At 41.3% G+C, this 20,479-nt stretch overlaps 1 protein-coding gene across 1 annotated transcript in view; it reads left to right on the top strand.

Moving 5' to 3' along the window:
- The window catches only part of LOC126416566 (28S ribosomal protein S24, mitochondrial), a 31,903-nt gene extending 15,928 nt beyond the window's left edge, over nucleotides 1-15,975 (top strand). The window contains exon 3 of the mRNA XM_050084314.1: nucleotides 15,640-15,975. Within this exon, the coding sequence (XP_049940271.1) occupies nucleotides 15,640-15,929 (290 nt within the window). The 3' untranslated portion in view covers nucleotides 15,930-15,975. The remainder of the gene's footprint in view (nucleotides 1-15,639) is intronic.
- Nucleotides 15,976-20,479: the final 4,504 nt, after the last annotated feature.

Below are 20,479 nucleotides of genomic sequence, written 5' to 3'. Positions count from 1 at the left end.
GTCTAGAGTATCCCAGGAAAAGTTTCGCTGAAAATATTACAGATTCTTGGAGTGTTAATGTATCTTTAATGTTGATATTTCTCCTTGCTCTCCATATCCTGTGCTACTCCGCCTTCAGAAATTCTGTCATGCTGTGAGACACATCAGCATGGCCAAAATTAAACAAATTTTTCTGCTACATACAAGTGAATAGCAGTTGGGAAAGTAGGCACAAACATAGAAACCATCCAGGTACTGAAACAACAATATGTTGTTGACAATATGTATGAACACAATAGGAGGGTGCCTGCTACACTTTGCTTATAAGGAGGAGGACTCTAGTATACGGCAAAATGGATGCTTTGTCATGTGCACAAGTCATGTGGCCTGCTGCAGTGACCCCTTGTGGCTGGGCTCCACAGGTGCTGTTGGCAGAATATTCTAAGTGTAATGCACCAGGGGTCTGGTGCCACACCACATATTCAAGTACTACGTACAGAGTTATAGCACCTTTCCCCTCTTGGGCAAAGGCTGCTCTGTCACCACAAAGTACCATAAGAGAAGACTGGTAACAAGGGCACAGGTTGTATGCTTGCGTCCGATTCCTGGATATGTTGGAACTGTGGTGATAGTGAAAGCACTGGCTGTTTGGTTGGGAATGCCGGGAATCCAGGTGTTGAAACATGCGAAGTCTCTGCCGCAGCCAGTGGTGGTGAATCATTGTAGGAAGGCCCAATAGCAGGCGCTGGGAGGGCTGGATCCTAGAGGAGAGGTAGAAGGTGGCAACATACGCAAGGAGAACAGGTCTGCCCTGCAGCACGGATGCTCCGTGAGGCCAGGACAGACAAATTAGTTAGGAGATGGAGGTGGCAGTGGACTGCAGCCTCATCGCAGTGCAAGGACACAACAGGTTGTGGTTGCATGTCACCAGCCCATCATTGGTGCACACAATACAGAGATGGCAGCCTTGGCAACTGTGGACCATGGACAGAATCCACTTCATTCAGCTGTTAAACCCCAGCCCAGACTGTGGGGCCAGGAGCAAACCGTGATGAGGACTGAGCCGGTGAGTTTTGGTGGGGTGGTATGAACGTATGCAGGAGGTTGCGGAGAATGTTGGCCAGACTCTGAATCTGACTTGCATTATTCTGTATAAACTCGAGAAGCATGTTAGGATATCAAAATGTGGACCGTTGTCATAGGCATATAAGGCAGTCCTTGAATAGAAAAAATGTTGGAACAAGCCTGAATCATAAGTGCAGCTGACGTCAAAGGACTAATGTATGGAAATTAAACCTGGGTGCATGTAGCTCTCGCATGACTGTGGCTTCTGGCAGCTGAAGAGTCTTCCCTTTTCATAATACTGTTACAATTATGATTCCACTTGATCACACAAAGCCACTGGAATAGGGTGTGTAAGGAAAAAATGCGGACATGCCATAGCTTCCAGGGTAATGTAGGCTGCAAAATTAGTGGCACAACTTATCCCATCAGAGAAAAGAGACGAGAACTCGGAACACAGAGATTCCAACTGCTAGTAAGGGACCAAGTCAGAAACGAGGTGACCTGTATCTGAAATGGAAAAACCAAAAACATTGAAATCATCCACACCAGACACATTATCGCTGCCCACATCATCAACTAACAAAACAGTCAAGGAACAAACCACAGATTTATACATAGTGGGAGCTGTAAATTGACCCAAATTTGGAATATGCTGCTTGTTGTAACTCGCCAAACATGAGTCACTGGAGACATCACTGGAGATCTCAAGTCCACATAAGTTTATAAATTCAGTAAGTCATGACTGCACCCTTGTCCAGTTGTAGTCTGAGCGTTTTGCTCATCACATCACACATCAGCAAACAATTTGATTCCTAACCACTAGACGGACAATTAACATCCATGTTCATGTCCGAAGAAGGGGGTTGGGAATGACATGCAGATGCCGTATGTCCATCGCTACAGTTGTTGCAATTTGTCCAGTGCTTTGGGAATGTGGCCCTGTCTTGTTGTTGTTGGATCTGTCACTCTGCAGTGTGGCGCACAAATTTTCAATTTGATCAGCAGCCACACGGAGACGTTGAAGAACTGAGAAATATTTATTGGTTCAGCCAAAAACAGATTCTCACACTATAATGTGTTGACGTGACTCCCTGTCAGTCAACCGAATGACGGTGTAACAGACTGTAGAATCAGCGTAGGAAAAATGATGTGTTGTGCCTGAGGCTGTGGAGTTCACCCACCCAAACCTAGCAGGACTGGTGGGGCTGTTCATGACAATGATAGAACTTCACACACTGCACTGACGTGTGTGCATTTACAGTGGTAATTTGACAACAAGTTAAACATTTTGTTGAAAGAAAGAGATGCAGGTTCCAGGAGTGGGACTAACTGACACAACTGGCAGATCCGAGGAGAAATCCCAGAAAGAAACAGAGCCTTACACATGTTTCCATCAGTGACATGAACAGTGAGGGAGTGTTGCCAAAGCCATTTCTCGTAAGACTCCCCATCTTCGGGTGCATTTTCATAAGGGGGATTGGAGGACTGCCTCCATGGACAGAAGAACTGAAGGATGAACAAAGTAGATTGAGCACATGGAAGTGAATGTCACACTCGTAGCCAGTTGTCGTACTGTAAGACATAAACAGTAGAAGACCACAATGAGCCAAACTTTATTCTTCTACATACAAGCAAACAATAGATGAGAATGTAGAGACAAACATAGAAACAATTCAGGTACTGATACAAGCAGATGCTGACAATAAGTACGAACACAGTATGAGAGAGAGAGAGAGTGAGCGAGCGAGCGAGCATGCTGCAGTGTGCTTATAAAGGGGAGGGGTCCTCTAGAATGTTCAGATGATGCTGTGCCTTGTGCACAAGTCCTGTGGCCCCACTGTAGGTGGCCTCTGGTGGCTGGTCTGCGCAGATGCCATTGGCATAATATTAAAAATGTAGCACACTGGCAATCCTGTGCTGCGGCGCATTATTATGTACAGAGGTAGAGCAGAAATGATTCCTTAGTTCCAAGGTGAGAAGGTGCCACCATAGTCACTCTTTGATTCCTGTTTATGCTAGCCCTCAGATGAAGTGACATTGTCCCATATCTACAGTGTGGAGATGTAGATCGAGATTGTAGAATCTCAATGGCATTTGATACATACCATTTACACCTTTAGAAGAATATGCCTAATACATGCTCCAGTATTCATTGTGGTATGGTATGGAAGCAAACAGGCTCCGAATATCTTCACTGCCACATACAGGTAAGAATTCAGGGTCCCTTCAACAGTTAGAGATTGGAATCACTATTGTTTTCATATTAAATACCTCTCCACACCAGGGTTCCAAGTGCTGGAGAATTACGGCTCTCGAGAATGGCTGCTTCCTGCGATCTTTCATAAGGTCATCTATGGACAAGCTGGTGTCTGGACACACCACTGAACACCATTGAATGTGCTAGTTGGTTCTGACTCTACGGTCTACAAGTCTCTGTAGTCTGTGGTATGATATTGGCAGTAAATGACACATGGCAACTCGAGATATCAACTTGGATATTAGAAAACTGTTGCTAACTGTAGACTCTCTGCCTCTAACCTCTGTCCAGATTTCAGCTGTTTTCATCTGTCAGCAGAGCCAACTGAACAAAGCTGAGACCTTCTCGTGGTGTAGTCATTCCGGAAGGACCTGTGTGTAGTCTTCTTGTCATATCGTCCCTGTGAGTCAGTCTCTGCAGTCATTGCACAACGGCCCTCATGTGTCCTTATGGTGTGCTGATAGTAGAGATGGGCAATTTAAGAAGAAGAAGAAGAAGTAGAAGTAACATACCGAAAAGTTTTTTTTACAACATGTACACTTATACACTTAATAATTCAGATATGTATATCTTTGAAGTGCTGTAGGTCATTGTGGTGCTAAGTTATATGCAATGACAGTAATGTTCTTAGTACAAAAAATAGTCTTGAATGCAAATACAATGTGTTACATCTCTGACAGGTAGAAATGCTTAATTGTGTCACGGCTGTGTTGACATAATTTCTCTTAGCAGTTTCCTGCATTAAAGTTAACATTATTCTGTAGATACTGATTCTGGGCAAGGCTCTGCATGGGGCTGTTTAAGAAGATTCACACAATTATAGCTTTCAGCTGTTAAGGCCTTTGTCAACAATAGACACACACACACACACTCTCTCACGCAGACGCAACTCGCACACTCTCCAGTTGGAAGGAGCACACCATCGGAGACGTTGGCAGTTGCGCCGGATTGTCTCACAGTGAGCAAACTATCATCTTTGCAGTCCACATTTACCGTACATAGATGGAATGAACTCTCAATTCAAAGACCCTCCCAGCTGCACCACAGTTCCTCATGGTTTCTTGTATTGAACACAGTCTGTCCTTTCACTTCAGTAAATCTGTTTACTGTTCAGAAAGGTGTTGATGCAGTTACTGGCCCTGTGAAATCCTACTGTCATTTAAGCAATGGCACTTTGCTCTTGGGGACTACTTCTGATTCTTGAGCACAACTGCTTGCAGCTTTGCTCCTCCATGGCTATCCTGTTCGTGTCACGGCCAATCACACACTGAATTCATCTTGTGGTGTTACTTACACCAGGCTGCTCGATGGTCTGACCAAGGCCAGAAATCCATATGAACCTCTCTGATTGGGGTGTCATTGCTGTCATAGGATGATGAAAATAGTAGATGCATCCTTAACCCTTTCAGACCTGGTGGTCACAATTGTGTACATAAAGTTTGTTCACTAATATTCGCTGACAAGAAATGTCAGGTGCATCAAAACTCACTGTGCACATTTGTGTAGGTTTATTTTAGCCATGCTCCAGCAGCTGCTGCTCTCTTGTGAGCAGTCAGTGAACTACATAGTAAAATATACTGTCTGATGTTGTCTCTCTGTGGGAAGCCATTACTCGTTCACTTTATTGCTGTAATAGTCACATTGTGGGTTTTGTTAATGAATTTTTTGTGTGGTTTCCATCTTTTGTAAACATTATACTTTCTTTCAGTGGAATTTTCAGCAATTTCATTCAGTTCATATTTGTGTTATGTATCGGGTAAATTTAATGTACACATTTGTGTACAACAGGTCCTTAGTGGTGTAAAATAGGAAACGTAAACTAAAATTTGCCTCAGATGTATTTGCATGGCGATGGTAGTTATGTGTGGTATTTTTATCAGTAATTTCAGTACCAGCAGTAAGGAGGAGAATAACTGACCAGTACACATGATTTTATTTTATATTTCTGGCTTTTGACTTACAAATATGGATAAGGAATATCTTTCTGTGGAGAAAGATTGGGACTTGATTAAGGACATAATTGAAAGTGGTGATGTTTCTGACATTAGTTTGAGTGGAGATGAGGATGACAGTGTACCACTTATTGAAAGGCAAGCTCCACAAATAGTGAAACGTGTTGGAGCAGATAAAGTGGGAGTTAATGACGTGTGTAGAAACACCATATTTGAAGACGAAGATGACGGAGACGTGGTGGATGCTGAAATGAACTTTTTATGCAGTGAAAACAACTCAGAATTGAGTAACCTGTACGACAACATAATGGTGACACCTAAAAAATCCATAAAATGGAAATTCAAGCCTCTAAGTACCATGGCAGAAACATACAAAGCTCCAAATTTTGAAGAATCTGTCTTGTTTTCTCCAATACAATACTTCAAAAGATATATACCAGATGATTTTTTCACTAGCATGACAGCACATACTAATATTTATGCATTCCAACAAGGCAAATCCTCATTCAAGCAGACAACTCAAGAACTAGAGGCGCTATTTGGTTTGCATATACTGACTGGCACTTTGAAATTTCCCAGACTATGAATGTATTGGGATACAAGCCTGAAGGTAAATGTGGTTTGGTAAAACATGTGTAGATACAGATCTTTAAAATTACAAACAAATTTACACTTGGTGAACAAGCTGGAGAAGCCACCAGAAAATAAAGATAAACTTTACAAAGTCAGGCCAGTTTACACAGCCATTCGAAGTCACTGCAGTGAACTTCCTATAGAAGAGAATGTTTGTGTGGATGAAGGAATTATTCCTTTCACTGGGAAGTTTTCTCCAAAGCAGTATGTCAAGGGGAAACAAGTTCATGGGGAATCAAAGTCTTCATGTTGTGTGGAAAGAGTGGAATAGGGCATGATTTCCTTTTGTATCAAGGTGCTACAACTGAACTAAATACCACATGCTGTAAAAAATTTGGATAAGGTCCTGCTGTTGTTTTAGGATTTTCTGTTCCACTCTCAAAAGGTAAAGGTCATAAATTACACTTTGACAACTTCTTTTCATCTTATCATCTGTTTCAAGTTCTGAAATCTCAAGCCATCAATGCACCAGGTACTGTCCGTCAAAACAGATTTGGAAAGAACTTGCCTTTTTTAGATGATAAAACAATAATGAAACAAACCAGAGGTTACTGTGAAGAAATCAGTGGTGCTGATGACATTACCATGTGTAAGTGGTTAGACAACAGGCCAGTTGTATTGTGTTCAAACTTTGTTGGTAAAGGCTCAGTGGATGAAGTAGAGCGATGGGACAAAAAGCACCATAAATATGTGAAAGTAGAAAGACCTGAAATAGTGAGAAGATATAATCAAGCAATGGGTGGTGTGGAGCTATTTGATCAATTGATAAGCTACTACAAAGTTTTCATCAGATCTTGAAAATGGCCTTTGTGTATGACTTTTCACACTGTTGACTTTGCCATCGTGCAAAGTTGGTTGGAATACAGACGAGATGCAGACAACCTGTCTGTCCCAAAGAAGAAGCAAATGGACCTTCTTTCCTTTCGTATCAGGGTAGCAGATGGATTGACACTGTGCGAAAAGAAAGAATTGTTGACTGGAAAGAAGAGGGGGGCATCCGTATGATGAAGGACTGGCTTCAGACGTGTGAGTCATACAAAGAAAAAGAGGAGAATTACGACCAGCTACAGAGATACAGTTTGATTCCATTGACCATTTGACTTTGCATGACGTAGGAGCTCCAAGTCGCTGCAAATTTCCAAAATTTACAGGGCGTTCAAGAGTTCAGTGCAGAAAGTTTAAAGTACATTTGTGTCTCCAAAAGGACAGAAATTGTTTTTTGCAATTTCATACTAAACCTTAAAATAAAGTGTTCACCATTGTTGTTTAAACAAGAATGTAATATGGATTTATTTTTGTTGTTTCCTCTGTTTTAAAGTGAAATAAAGAGTGACATAATTGATCCGTACCGTTAACCTCCTTAATGTATGACATGAAGCTCGACACCTGATGAACACATTTGTGTACATTAAATATCTAGAAAAGTGGAGATCATACAAAATTTTTTTTAGAAAAATGTTGTCAGGAGACTCACTGGAATGTAAAAATGATGTCAGACTTTTTTTTACAAGTAAATAAAAAATCAGGTCGGAAAGGGTTAATGCCCATACGCTCACTTTTGATGGAGCGGTGCTTCCGTCCAAGATCAAAGCAGGCCATGAAGTTATCACAATCCGACCGTACATTTTGAACCCATTGTGCTGCTACCAGTTAATTATTTCACCCATTCGAATGTCTTGGGAGCACCCAGCCAAATGTGTAATCTGTGGTAGGGATGCACCCGAGGGCGATCGTCTGCCTCCTTCTCAACACCGTATCAACTGCGATGGCGACCATGCCACCTCCTCTCGAGATTATTCCATGTATGTCGTTGAGTCGGCTATCAAGGAGATCTGGGTAAAGGAAAAAGTGCCTTAACTGGTCACTTGCAAGTTATTGGCTAGTATCAAACCCTTAATTCTACTGTCTGGCACTTACAGTACTGTTCTTGCTACATCTCACTCAATGAAGGACATGGCCACGCACACATGCAACCTCAAATTCAGCACTCGGGTTGTGAAATCACCCAGTGTCATGATAACATCACAGTCTCCTTGTCCAGCTATGCAACAAGCCACAAAACATTCACTTTAGGGGGGTGAAGTCACCTGCTACACAACTGGCAAGCCAGAAAGAACAGAAGGAATAGTCTTGTGAAGACTTCCTTCATCCCTCCATCCAACAAACATCTGAGTCTTCCTCTGCCAACCGGAAAGAATCCAAGAAGTCAAACAAAGGCAAACGGTCTTCTCCTTCACCAACTCGGAGAGCCTCTTCAATGCTGTCACCACACTATACCCTCGCCCAGCCGACCTCTGTGTCGCTGGAGCGCACCGCCAACCATATCCGCATACCAACAGAGGGAGAATGCTGATGCCTCTGTAGATATCATGGAGCAGGATTCTCCATGCTCTGCCCTTAGAAGCAGCGAGCCTTCAGAAAATGGCACTTGGCAGTCACCGAGATGACAACCCTTCATTTTTTTTCCCTCCCCCTTTTTCCTCATCATGACTTCCTCCAATGGAATGTTCACTGTCTTAGATCCAAAAAAGAGAAATTATGTCTGCCTCCAGGAAACAAAATTGTATCCTCACAGCCACTTTGACCTCCTGCATTTCATTCTGGTCCGCTTTGACCTTTCCCCTGAGGACAGCATTCCATCTCCCGGGGGAGACATGCTTCTCAACTGGAAAATGACTTTCATAGTCAGACCATCTCCCTGACTACCCAGATTGAAGCTGTTGCAGTCCCCATTTTCCTTCCTCACTTCACCTTTTCAATTTTTATTGTTTACATTCCTCAATCATTCGGCGTCACCAGAGCAGACTTCTTCCAGCTTGTTGGGCAACTCCCTCACCCCTTTCTGCTGCTCGGTGACTTTCATGCGCACCATCCCCTTTGGGGTTCTCCCAGAACTTGTGCAAGAGGTGCCCTTTTGGCTGACCTTCTTAACCAACTTAACCTCTTCTGCTTTAACACAGAAGCACCCATTTTCCTTTCACACTCCTTGCACACCTCTTCATATTTGGACCTATCCTTCTGCATAGCCCAGCTTGTCCATCATCGTGAGTGGACCATTCTCTCTGGCACAAACTCGACCACCATTTCCCATGTGCTGTCTGTTTGCTGACTCCTACCTCACCTACGTGCACACACAAATGTCACCTACATGCACACGCAAATGGCAGCTTACTAAGGCTGACTGGAGACTTTACTCCTCCCTGGCAACCTTCAATGAACACCATTTCCCCAGTTGTGATGACCAGGTAGAATATCTTACAAACGTTCCTTACCGCTGCAGAACATTCCATTCCTTGCATTTCCTCTTTACCCCACGGTGTCCTGGCCCCTTGGTGGACTGAGGCATACCGTAATGCAATCCGCGTGAGGAGATGTGCTCTCCTCATTTTTAATCGTCATCCTCATCCTATGACGGCAAACTGCATACATGATAAACAGTTAGTGCGTAGTGTAGTAGTGTTCTCTGATGGCTCTCTGGGACCAAGTTCCATTCCTCAATTTCTGGCCTGACAGTGGCATAGGAAGCTTGGATGATACCCTTCTCTTCTCAGAATCGCGAGTGCTACAATGCCACCTGTACTGTAAGGGAGCTGGATCATACTCTCACGTCATCCCAATCTTCTGCCCCGGGGCCAGACAATGTTAACATTCAGGTGTTGCCGCACATTTCTCTTGGTGGCAACCACTTCTGCTTCATACGTTACCCAGATGCTGGTGTGAAGCCACCATTATACCCATACCTAAGCCTGGTAAGGACAAATGCGTTTCTTCTAGCTGCCACCCCATTTCTCTCACCAGCTGTGTTTGCAAGGTGTTTGAACGTATGATTCTTGCCCAGCCGGTATGGTTGCTCAAATCTCGCAATTTACTAACCACTGCACAGTTTGGATTTTGACCTCTCCGTTCTGCAGTTGACCATCTCGTCACTTTGTCTACCATGCAATGAATGGTTTTCTGTGGAAATCCCAGACTGTGGCCATGTTTTTGATTTGGAGAAAGGCTGCGACACCTGCTGGAGGACTGGTATCCTCCGTACTCTCTACACATGCGCCTTCCATGGCCAACTGCCCTGTTCCCTTCACGAATTTTTAAAAGATCGAGTTTTCAATGTACATGAGGATTCTGCATTGTCAGACACCTTCATCCAGGAAAACTGTGCCTCAGGGTCCCATTCTGAGCGTCGTCTTCGTAGATATCGCCATTAACCCTATAATGGCCTGTCTCCCTCCAAGCATCTCAGACTCCCTTTTCGGTGGTGATTTTTGCAATCTGTTGCAGTTCTTCACGTTGCCTTGATTGTCCTTGCTTGTGGAGCATTGACAGGGGCTTTTGCTTCTCAATTGACCAAGCATTTTTTATGAGTTTCTGGTGGCACAATTTGTTCCTTCCACCATCGTTACATCTTTGGCCTGTTGCTCTTCCGTTTGTTGAATCTATAAAATTGATTTGACTCAGTTTCAGTAGGAAACTTCCTTGGTCGCCCCCTCCCTCTCCCCAAATGTCTTACCTGGCAGCCTTCTGTATGTGGTCTCTTAATGTTCTGTGTGTCCTCAGTGGTACTTCCTGAGGAGCAGAACGTACTACCCTCCTCCGTTTGTACCAGTCAACTGTCCATTCTTAATTCGACTGAGTGTTTTGTTTAAGCATCTGCAAGTCCGTCCCTCTTACACCCTCCTAATACCATCCATTATCAGGGCATCTGTTGGGCACTGAGAATCTTTATGAAGAAGCTGCTGAACAACTGCTGTCCTACCGCCATGACTTTCTCCTTGGCAGATGTGCATGCTGGTTGTCCGGCCATGCCTCCTTCTTCGATGAGTCCTTTGACCACCAGTATGGGGTGCATCTCTCTTCTCTGTTACCTGCTGGAATTCACTTTTGGCTATTGCTTCAGTGGCTTAACCTGCCACTTTCCCAATGGGTGTGAACCCTTCCCCAACTTGGCTTCATATGCCAGCCAGTGTTCACTTTGGATTTCACTCTCCTTCTAAGGACACTACTCCAGTCTTGCTCTATCACTGTAAGGTTCTTGACCCTCGCATGAAACTTCACGATAATGCCTTTGCGTACATTGATGGCTCTCGGACTGACCGTGGTGTCGGGTGTGCCTTCATCGATGTCACAGATGCTTTTTGGTATCAGTTTCCAGTCCACTGTTCAGTATTTACAGCGGAGCTCTTTGCCCTGTATCAGGCCATGCGGTACATCTGGTGACACAGGCTTTTAAATTGTCATTTGCTCCAACTCTCTGTGTCATTCAGAGCCTCTGTATGCTGTACACTGTCCCCCCTTTAGTGCAATGGGTCCAGGAAAGCTATCACTTGCTCACTCTTGATGGAGCCCCTGTGGTGTGTATGTGGGTCCATGGTCATGCTGGTCTGACAGGTAGTGAGGCCGCTGACACTGCTGCCAAGGCTGCAGTCCTTGAACCTCGGCCTGCTAGTTCTTCCATTCCCTGAGATGACCTCAATAGCGCACCTTAATGAGGACATCCTAGGCCAGGTATGGAACTTATATACCATTTAGGTAATCTCTGTGCTACAGACGGCACACACATTGAAGGTGACCATCCATCCCCCTTTTTTCATGACAATAAATATTTTTCTAGCTCTGTCCTGAATTTTTTCAAAAGTAATTTGGGACACCTATTTGTCCCGGATTTAACAATTATGAAACCATTTATCCTGAATTGTATGTTCATTTCACCTGTATCTGCATGCTCTTACTGAAAGGGTATTTTCCCAAATGAGGAGTTTATGGCGCAGTGACAAAACAGTTTGTTGTAGAAACTAAAAAAGCAATGTTAGTGACCACTGGGAATTATTATGAAGCTTGAGTTGAATGTTTTTGTAAGGCTGATGAAGAATACACACACACTGAAGAAAATTTACAGCACTGATAAATATTGTATGCCTGCCTGCACTCCTACATCTTAGAAGGTACTAATAAAATATAAATTAATGTACTGTTTGTAGCAAATTAAAGTGATAGTTTGCATTTATTACATTCAGTTCAGACTTCTTTGTAATATCAAAATTATTTAATGTGTCCCGAACTTGATTTTAGAAAATATGGTCCCCTTCACACAATGAACTCTATTAAGTGACTACTAGAACCTTATGTATGTATGAACATTATACCACAAACTGCACTTTTCTACATATCCCCATTTCTGAAATACATGTGTCAAAAGCTATAAAGACAATTTTGGAACACCTTGTATTTTCCATACTTCTTTACTGAGACAATGAGAAACCGCCGACAATGGTCAATTGCACAGACTGCAATGTCGCCTCATGCGCCATTCAGTTGAATTTCTTAAATGTCATTTGCCTTCTACTTACTGAGTTGTATAAAACTCATTTCGTTTACATTCATTTTCTGTACGGCAAATTAGTACTGTGTCTGAATATGAACATCTCTGTAATGCATTTTAACAAATCCTTGTTAATCTCGTGTATGATTTATGTCAGCTGATCGGTAGGTGGTGCACGGTTGCTGCCATTGTTAGCACTGAAACACAAGTGAGGAAACACCCCCCTTTCATGTTTCCACTTCCCATGGCATGTCGTGACCATTGGCCAACTTATGTCTACAGAATTTTTGTGTCCAGGAAAATAATGATTCGACCCGCTCCAGGCGTTTTTAAAGTTTTTGTGTGGGGTTAGCAATTTAAGTGATGGTAGGCGTATCAGAATAATATGTCAGGCTAGTTAATTATGTATTAATGGCACCTGGAACAATTTAATCCACAACAGTATAAGAATCAGTTTTAAATGATGAAAAGAAAAATTATTCCATTCAGCTCATAATTAAATGAACACGTATACTGCTTATGTTAACTTTGGCATACTCCTGAGATACTTCACTTACAACCACCCAGTGTCAGTACACTGTAGCACTGCTTTAGTTCAGCTGATTAAAGTATTGCAGGCTGGTTTCACTCAGAATAATGAATGAATAGCTAGATCATGTAAAACACTATAAGTAGTTTCAGTTAAAAGAATGAGTATGTGGTTCAACCGACAGAAGAACTACAGACTTGTTTTCACTTGAAAAGAAGGCATGAATATTTCAGTCAATACACAAAGTTACAATGATGTTGAATCTTTTCAGTCAGTTGCTCCCACTGTCTGTTATCACTCAAAAAAAAAAAAAAAAAAAATTTTTTTTCAATCAACAGATAAAACTATAACTGACTGACATGATGGTTTTCATTTGGTTGCTCTCACAAACTGGTCTCACTCAAAACAATGAATGACTTGTCTAGCTGATATGAGTGACCTGCTGTTCCTTTCTAACCTTTCCCGATGTATACCCTTTCCTCCGAGAGGAAGGAATTACTATTTCGAAAAACTATGATTAGTGCACTCTTAACACAAAAAAAGAAAGATGCACCTACTACCAAATGGGGTGAAATTCATTAGATGTGTGCATGTATACAGACAATCAAATGATGAGAATTTCAGAAAAATTTGATGGTCATTTGTTTGTCTGAACATGTAAATCACATCTACTGTTCAGTCTTGTTTGGGTAATTCCTTTGTGATGGTTTTTAGTAATTTTTGATTTTATTTTTTAAATTGTATTTCCACAATTAAGTGTGTGTGTATCAGTAACTTGGCCAAATATTTAAATTTTCCTCTTTTTTTTTGATAATACCTAATATTTCTCCAGTCGCATTCAATAATTTGACACCTATGTTTTTTATGGAACTAGTTATTTCTTAGTTTTATTGTGTGCTTTTGTCAGTAGTGGAGCACCATTTGTGATGTTGTTCTCACAAGTTCAGTTGATACCGTGCATTGTCGTAAGTTCTGGAGGGGGGGGGGGGGGGGGGAATTAATCTATCTTCTTACAATGGGTAATTTTTGGTTTGAACTAAGCAATACCCCAAAGGGTTATGGAAATACATCCCAGCAATTGTTGCAGTAATACTGGGGATTAAATGCAGTCTTCTAAATTATTTCGAATGTGACAGATTTTATTCGATTTGTGGGAGAGAAAACCTTGCAGTTTGATGTATTTTGGAAACTGCATAGTTTCTGGCATTTTATGCCTTTCTGTGTGAAGACTACACTTGTCCCCAATTTTCAAGTTTAGTACATGTTACACATTGATGGATGCCAAATAATATGAAACTATGGTTATACCATTGGTAGGCAAGTTAGGACATGTGTGAGAAAAAAATGGTAAGTTTTGCACCTTTGCATGGAGAGAAAGATAGAGATCACATAATTTGCACTTTTATTGCCACTTATCTTTGAAGCAGTGGTACAAAACCTTCCATATGGCACGAGTGTAAGAATTCCTCAGTTTCTCTCTCTATCACAGCAGTCACCTTATTATTGCTGGTGAAATGTAGTCCATCCAATGGTTCCTTTGGTTCTTGAAAGGTGAAGAAATTGCTATATCTTGTGAGTAAGATGGATGTGGTAAGATTTCATAGCTTAGGTGTGAGTAAAGAGTCATGCATGATAATTCCTCAAGTGATGTGAGTGGGAACATTGTCGTGCAGGGCTTAGTCAGTGAGGATGACTCCTTCATAATACCAAAAGGCAGATAATATAAATCTTCCTAGAAGAAGATTGTTTCTTTGGGGAGGTGAATCTATGTTATATCAAAGATTTGTTTCTTTCTTTCATTAAAGGTTCTTAATGGTGGACCCAGCAGGTCATTGCTTATGTTGTTGACACTGAGCCTACTCTAAATCTGACCCCTCTGACATTGGTTGGTAACGCACGTGTTGGTCAATACCAAAGCTTCCACCTATGTAATGAAGCATGATTACTCTAGTGGACATGGCCTTCTGCTTTAAGTGCATCTTCCAGATCTGTGTGATCTTGGTGAAAGTCTTTTGCACCTTTTCAGTTTCATACGCTGCTGTTGTGTTATCTTCCTTTGTGGAATTATTTCATAGATTTCCACTGCAAATGCAAATGATGAATTACTGCATATGCAGCCATGTTGCTGAACACCGTAGCAATCTGGGGTTTTTTAGCCACCAATGTGTCTCCAAAAGACACAACTTGGAAGGAATTGCTGCAGCAACAGAATAACAAACTGTGGTTCCAATGCAAATAAGCAAAAAGAAATATGCATACTAAGTGCATAATATGCATGCAGCATCTGTTTATAGTAGCTTAATATATCCTTAGTAGTGTAATGAGTAAATGAAGAACTTTAGCAGTCATATTTTCTGAAAACAGTAGTTTGTTTAGAAACTGAGAATAAATGTAGGTTTTTATGACAGTATACTGCTGTATTGATAATGTTGTGTGGACAAGACTAGGTAGTGCAGTCGTAAGAGAAGGGACTCAGTTTTTTGTTTATGGCCATGAAAATCCCCATCCAGCCACACTGTTTTCCATGATTGCTTCAGAGTCATTTAAAGACAAAATGCTAGGATGATTACTTTGAAAGGGTGCAATCTATTTCCTTCCCAGCCTGACTGTGTAGTCCATCTCCAATGACATCTTGGTCACTGACGTGTTAAATCATAGTTTTCATTACTTATTTGTAACACTGCAATTGATGTTAATTAATTGTTTCATAATAACATTCTTGTACTTTAGTATTCCTCATAGGTGGTTACCATGAAAATTAAATAAATATCTTTGGCAGTTTACATTGATTAATTACTGTATTGATTTTTCCTGTTTGTCACTTCAGTGTGTCAGTACAAAAGAAATATAGAATTTCATTGAAAAAGTAATGGAACACTATATTTATATGGAATTTTCTTCTGTGCAGCAAGCTTACTTGGAGGATTGCGTCCAGCAGAAACAGTTGTTGAAGATATGTTTATTCGAAGATTTGTGACTGGAACATGGCATAGTCTCTTTGTATCGGAAGTGATTATAAAACGACAACACAATTTGATTCGGATTGCTGGCATAGTACGTCAAGCAATTAGTCCTAGGAAGATGTACTTCCTTATTGGCTACACAGAGGAACTGCTAAGTTACTGGTTACAGTGCCCTGTAAAATTAGAACTGCAGTCAGTTGCTGATGCTAAAGACGTTGTACACAAATATATTTAAGCAGCATTGTGTGTGTTCGATAATAAAATTTTCATATTCTCAGTAATTTACTAATAAACCACCTCATTTTCTCAAACTTAGTGTGAATCATTGGTAGGGTGATGTGAAACTGTCAAGTGTTAAGTTTTCTCCATTATGCATGAAAGACAAATTTTTGACTTGATAACGTCTATTACTGTGGCAACTAAGATTCAGCTCTTATTTGACAGCAATCAGTAACAGTTAAATATCAACAGTAAGTATAATGCTAAAAGGAAGCAAGACTTACACAATACCTTACCCACCATAGTAAAGCACAGGACAAGGTGAAGTATGCAACTGTAAGGATATTAGTCCATTTATGCAGAAATCTGATTAGCTTGACGTAACAAAAATTATTTGAAGAAACCTGAGCAGAATGTTGTCCAAAACTGTGCCTGAACACTGGAGGTCATCCCTATATCGTCAACATGATGGTGTGGCCAATGCCATACCTGTGGGGGGCACTAAAAGATTTGGAGAGTGAGCTGTTTGTGGAACCACACACCGAAGAAATGGGTCTCTTGGGCAAATCCTGTAACTCTCTAACAAATAAAGGGCTGACACTGTTGCTCTCAAACACTTCACCTTTTATGGATTTTATTGGCTACTATGTCTCATCTGCACATAATATTCCTTGGAAAGGCCTCCATTGTATTTTTGTGATCAATTGTTTCTTCATAGACTGTGTATTTGCATGTTTAATTGGTTACTCTGTTTCGTATTATGCACTTGTACAGGCATTCCACACAGACTTGTTTCAGCAGAGGTTGGGTAATCTCACTGTTACTTTATTTGCTTGTCTTTTAAGTAAGTTCACAATAAATGAGTTGAACACTGATACAATGTTTGTTTGTGTGCGGGGAAGGGGGGGGGGGGGGAGAAAGAGAGAGGGGGAGGGTTTCACAGGCAGTTTACTGTGTGACACTCTGCAATGTTAAGCCTTGCAGCCGCTGAGTGGGGCAGTGGTCCACAGCAGCTGTGCCTCGCGCATCCCACAGCTGCCGCAGTCAAACTTGCTGTGTGGCTTTCATATGGCGGAGAGGTCTACCGCCTCATGACAAAGGGATTTTGGAGTGTTCTGCTCAAACAGGTGAGATGATGGTGCTGCTGTTCGTGCGTGGCAAAAATGAACAACAGAATATGTCTTGACCTGATAGAGCTCTTTAAAGTAGAAGTGTTGTGGAACCCATGAACAAAATCTATCGCAACAAAAATACACATGAAGATGCATGGAAAGATGTTAGCAGGTAAATAGAGATGCCAATTGAAGAACTCAAAGAAAACTTATCCATTTCCTACAGAAGAGAGAAGTCCCAAATTAAGAACAATTGCAAGTCAGGTTTTGGTATGTACACATTTATTGTATTTCTAGAGTGTATACAGCTAGTATTATTTGCAGTTACATAATTGTGAAAATACACTTATAAGCACTGCAAACATATTTCTTCTACAAACTATCTACCCGAATTCAGTGAACATGGAAGTTTTCCATCCAAACCTTTCTACACATCTGTGGGTACTTGTCTAAGTAATCTGTATAAAACCACCCAATAAAAGTTTGAATTCTATGCAGTTTTGTTGTTACAGTGTTTCATTACACGTACCTTCATATATTACTTCAGAGCCTCGATAATCGCATCACAAACCTCTTGCACTATTTGTGATATAATTTGTTTGGAGATATGGAAAAGGTATAGCTAGCTTTAATAGGATTCTCATGTGGGTAAGAATATCAAAGTAACTGTGAACCTCTCCCTTACAGTAATAACTTCTCGAAACTGGGTGTTTATTTTTATTAATTTTGCTTTGATTATTTTGTTTAATTGTTCAAAATTATGTAACAACCACCAAGCAACATCAACATTTTTAATTTTTTCTCCCACCAATTTGAAAGTCATGTGTTGCGAAATTCTGTTTCCATAGCTTATTCTTTGGGGCTACAACACTTCCATCCGCCATGCTCTTTTGATTTCATTGTTTACGATGTTAGACATCATTATGAAGGCAGCAGCTGCACATGAATTGTTCGTGGTGTCTTGCATGCACTGATTAACCAACAATCAGCAGTGAACATCCACCAAGGAGTGAAGTCACATATCGACTGAGCCTGACTGCCATATGTGAACATACACAGATTTGCCAATGCTTGAACTGTTACAGGTGGCACCTGTGCTCAATGAACAAGCAGCTTTATTTAGAATTAAGTTCATTTATCATCTGACAGCAGGTAGGTTTAAAGACAGTTGTATAAAAAGACAGCATGTGGCCGTGGAAGCACTAGGAATATTGCCTAATGTATTGACTGTGCAACATGCTGATACATTGCATATAATAATGACCTTTGTGTGTGGTATATGGAATAACCAACATTTCCAGGATTGTGTCTGCGCAGTTATGCAATTTGAATAAAAAAGTGGTAAAACAATTATGATTAGAATTGAAAAGAATAAGATAGTGTTTCACTTTAACCATTATCACAGACTGATAACTGTTTAATTATTTGATGTAGAAAGGAGGAAGGTAAGGGAACATAAAAGGTAAAGTATGAAAGAAGAATTGGTTAAAATCAAAGTATTGTAGGAAGTACCACATGAGACACCACATAGGGAGATCATCAAGTAAATGAGGCAGATTAGACTCTGAGATGAAATGGGGTTGTGTAGAAAAACACAAAATTGGAATTTCTTTTGTCACTTTTCCTCTCATTGAGTACTGTTTCATTGTGTTTGATTTGCCTGTAGCATTTGTGTTTTTTCTTTATAACCATTTCATTATTATGGTTATGAAAACTTATTTGATAACAAGAGTTTTCTCGAAATTTTAGAATCTGATGATGTACACATCTAGCCTCACTTGGAAGTGAATCCTACCAAAAATGCTTCTACTCCTGTTATATTTCCAGCAAGAAATTTCTAAATGACAGGCTGATGACATTGATGAATGTCTGTATAAGTATCAGTCGTTTGCCATCTTACATAGAACTGAACAAATACTTGGGATAGTGCAGTAGAAAGATTTGGATAACAGCTCCTAGTGCTGATGCTGTCTCTGATGTTTCGTTCATTATTCTTGGTCTTCCTAAAAATTTTGCATGTGGTTCAAAATGGCAGTAACTTAGGGAGATCTTCAGGACACATAATCAGATTAGTTTTGTTTTCATTGTATGTAAAATTCTGCCGACAATGGAAGGCATGACATTAGATTGTTTGTGGCTGGTGCTGTTGTGCACAGGATAGTATCATTGTGAAACATCTCTAAGAAAATTTAAAACTCATTCTGCATGATTTCTTTGTGATGCAATAATAGTGAATAGCATTAAATTTGAATAACTGTGCACACTTAGAAAAAAGTCAGTCTGACCATATGTTCTGAATCTGATGTGTTGCTACCAGTGTCATCATTACAGTTATACTCGAATGTCCTGTCGAAACCTGGTCAAGTGTGTAATCTGTGGTAGAGATGCTCACTAGGAAGATGGTCCGCTTCCTTCTCCCCACTGCATCAGTTGCAATGTCGACCATGCAGCCTTCTTCCGAGGTTGCCCCGTGTATCTCGATGAATGGGTTGTCCAGAAGATCCGAGTGAAGGAAAAGGTGCCTTATGCTATTGCTCGCAAGTTGTTGGATAGCCAGAAACCCTACGTTTTACCATCTGGCACTTACAGTACTGTTCTTGCTATATCTCGCTCCATGAAGGACATGGCAAGGCACACATGCAATCTCAAATCCAGCACAGCAGTTCTAAGATCTCCCAGTGTGACAGTAAAATTCCCATCTCCTTCTCCTCTTCCTCCAGCTGTGCAACAAATCACCAAACTTTCACCTCACAAGCCAAAGTCACCTGCTACACCACCAGATGGCTGGAAAGGACAAAAGGAATACTCCCACTATGACTTCTAATGTCCCTCCAGCCAACAAACATCTCAGTCTTCCTCTGCCAACCAGAATGAATCCAAGAAGGCAAACAAAGGCAAACAGTCTTCTCCTTCACCAACTCGGAGATCCTCTTCAATGCTGTCACCACGCTATAGCCTCGCCCGGCCAACCTCTGTGTCGCTGGAGCGCACTGCGAACCATTTTTCAGCCGTGGACTGCAGACTGACAGAGGGAGAATGCTGATGCCTCTGTAGATTTCATGGAGCAGGATTCTCCACCCTTCACCCTCTGCCCTCGGAAGCAGTGAGCCTTCAAAGACTGGCACTCGGCAGTCGCTGAGGTGACACCCCTCCATTTTTTTCCCTCCCTCTATTTTCTTCTCGTGACTCTCCTCCAATGGAATGTTCATGGCCTTAGATCCAAGAAAAGGATAAAGTATGTCTTCTTTTGGAATCACAGTTTCGATATGTCCTCTGTCTCCAGGAAACAAAATTGTGTCCTCAAGGCCACTTGGATCTCCTGCATTTCATTCCGGTTTGCTTTGACCTTACCCCTGAGGATGGCATTCCATCTCCGGGGGAGACATGCTGCTCAACTGGAATGACTTTCATAGTCAGAGCATTTCCCGGACTACCCAGCTTGAACCTGTTGCAG

Source organism: Schistocerca serialis, chromosome 8, assembly GCF_023864345.2.
Source record: "Schistocerca serialis cubense isolate TAMUIC-IGC-003099 chromosome 8, iqSchSeri2.2, whole genome shotgun sequence".
Classification (NCBI taxonomy): domain Eukaryota; kingdom Metazoa; phylum Arthropoda; class Insecta; order Orthoptera; family Acrididae; genus Schistocerca; species Schistocerca serialis.
The sequence above is the reverse complement of the archived record's forward strand: the minus strand, read 5'-3'. Positions and strand labels throughout refer to the sequence as shown.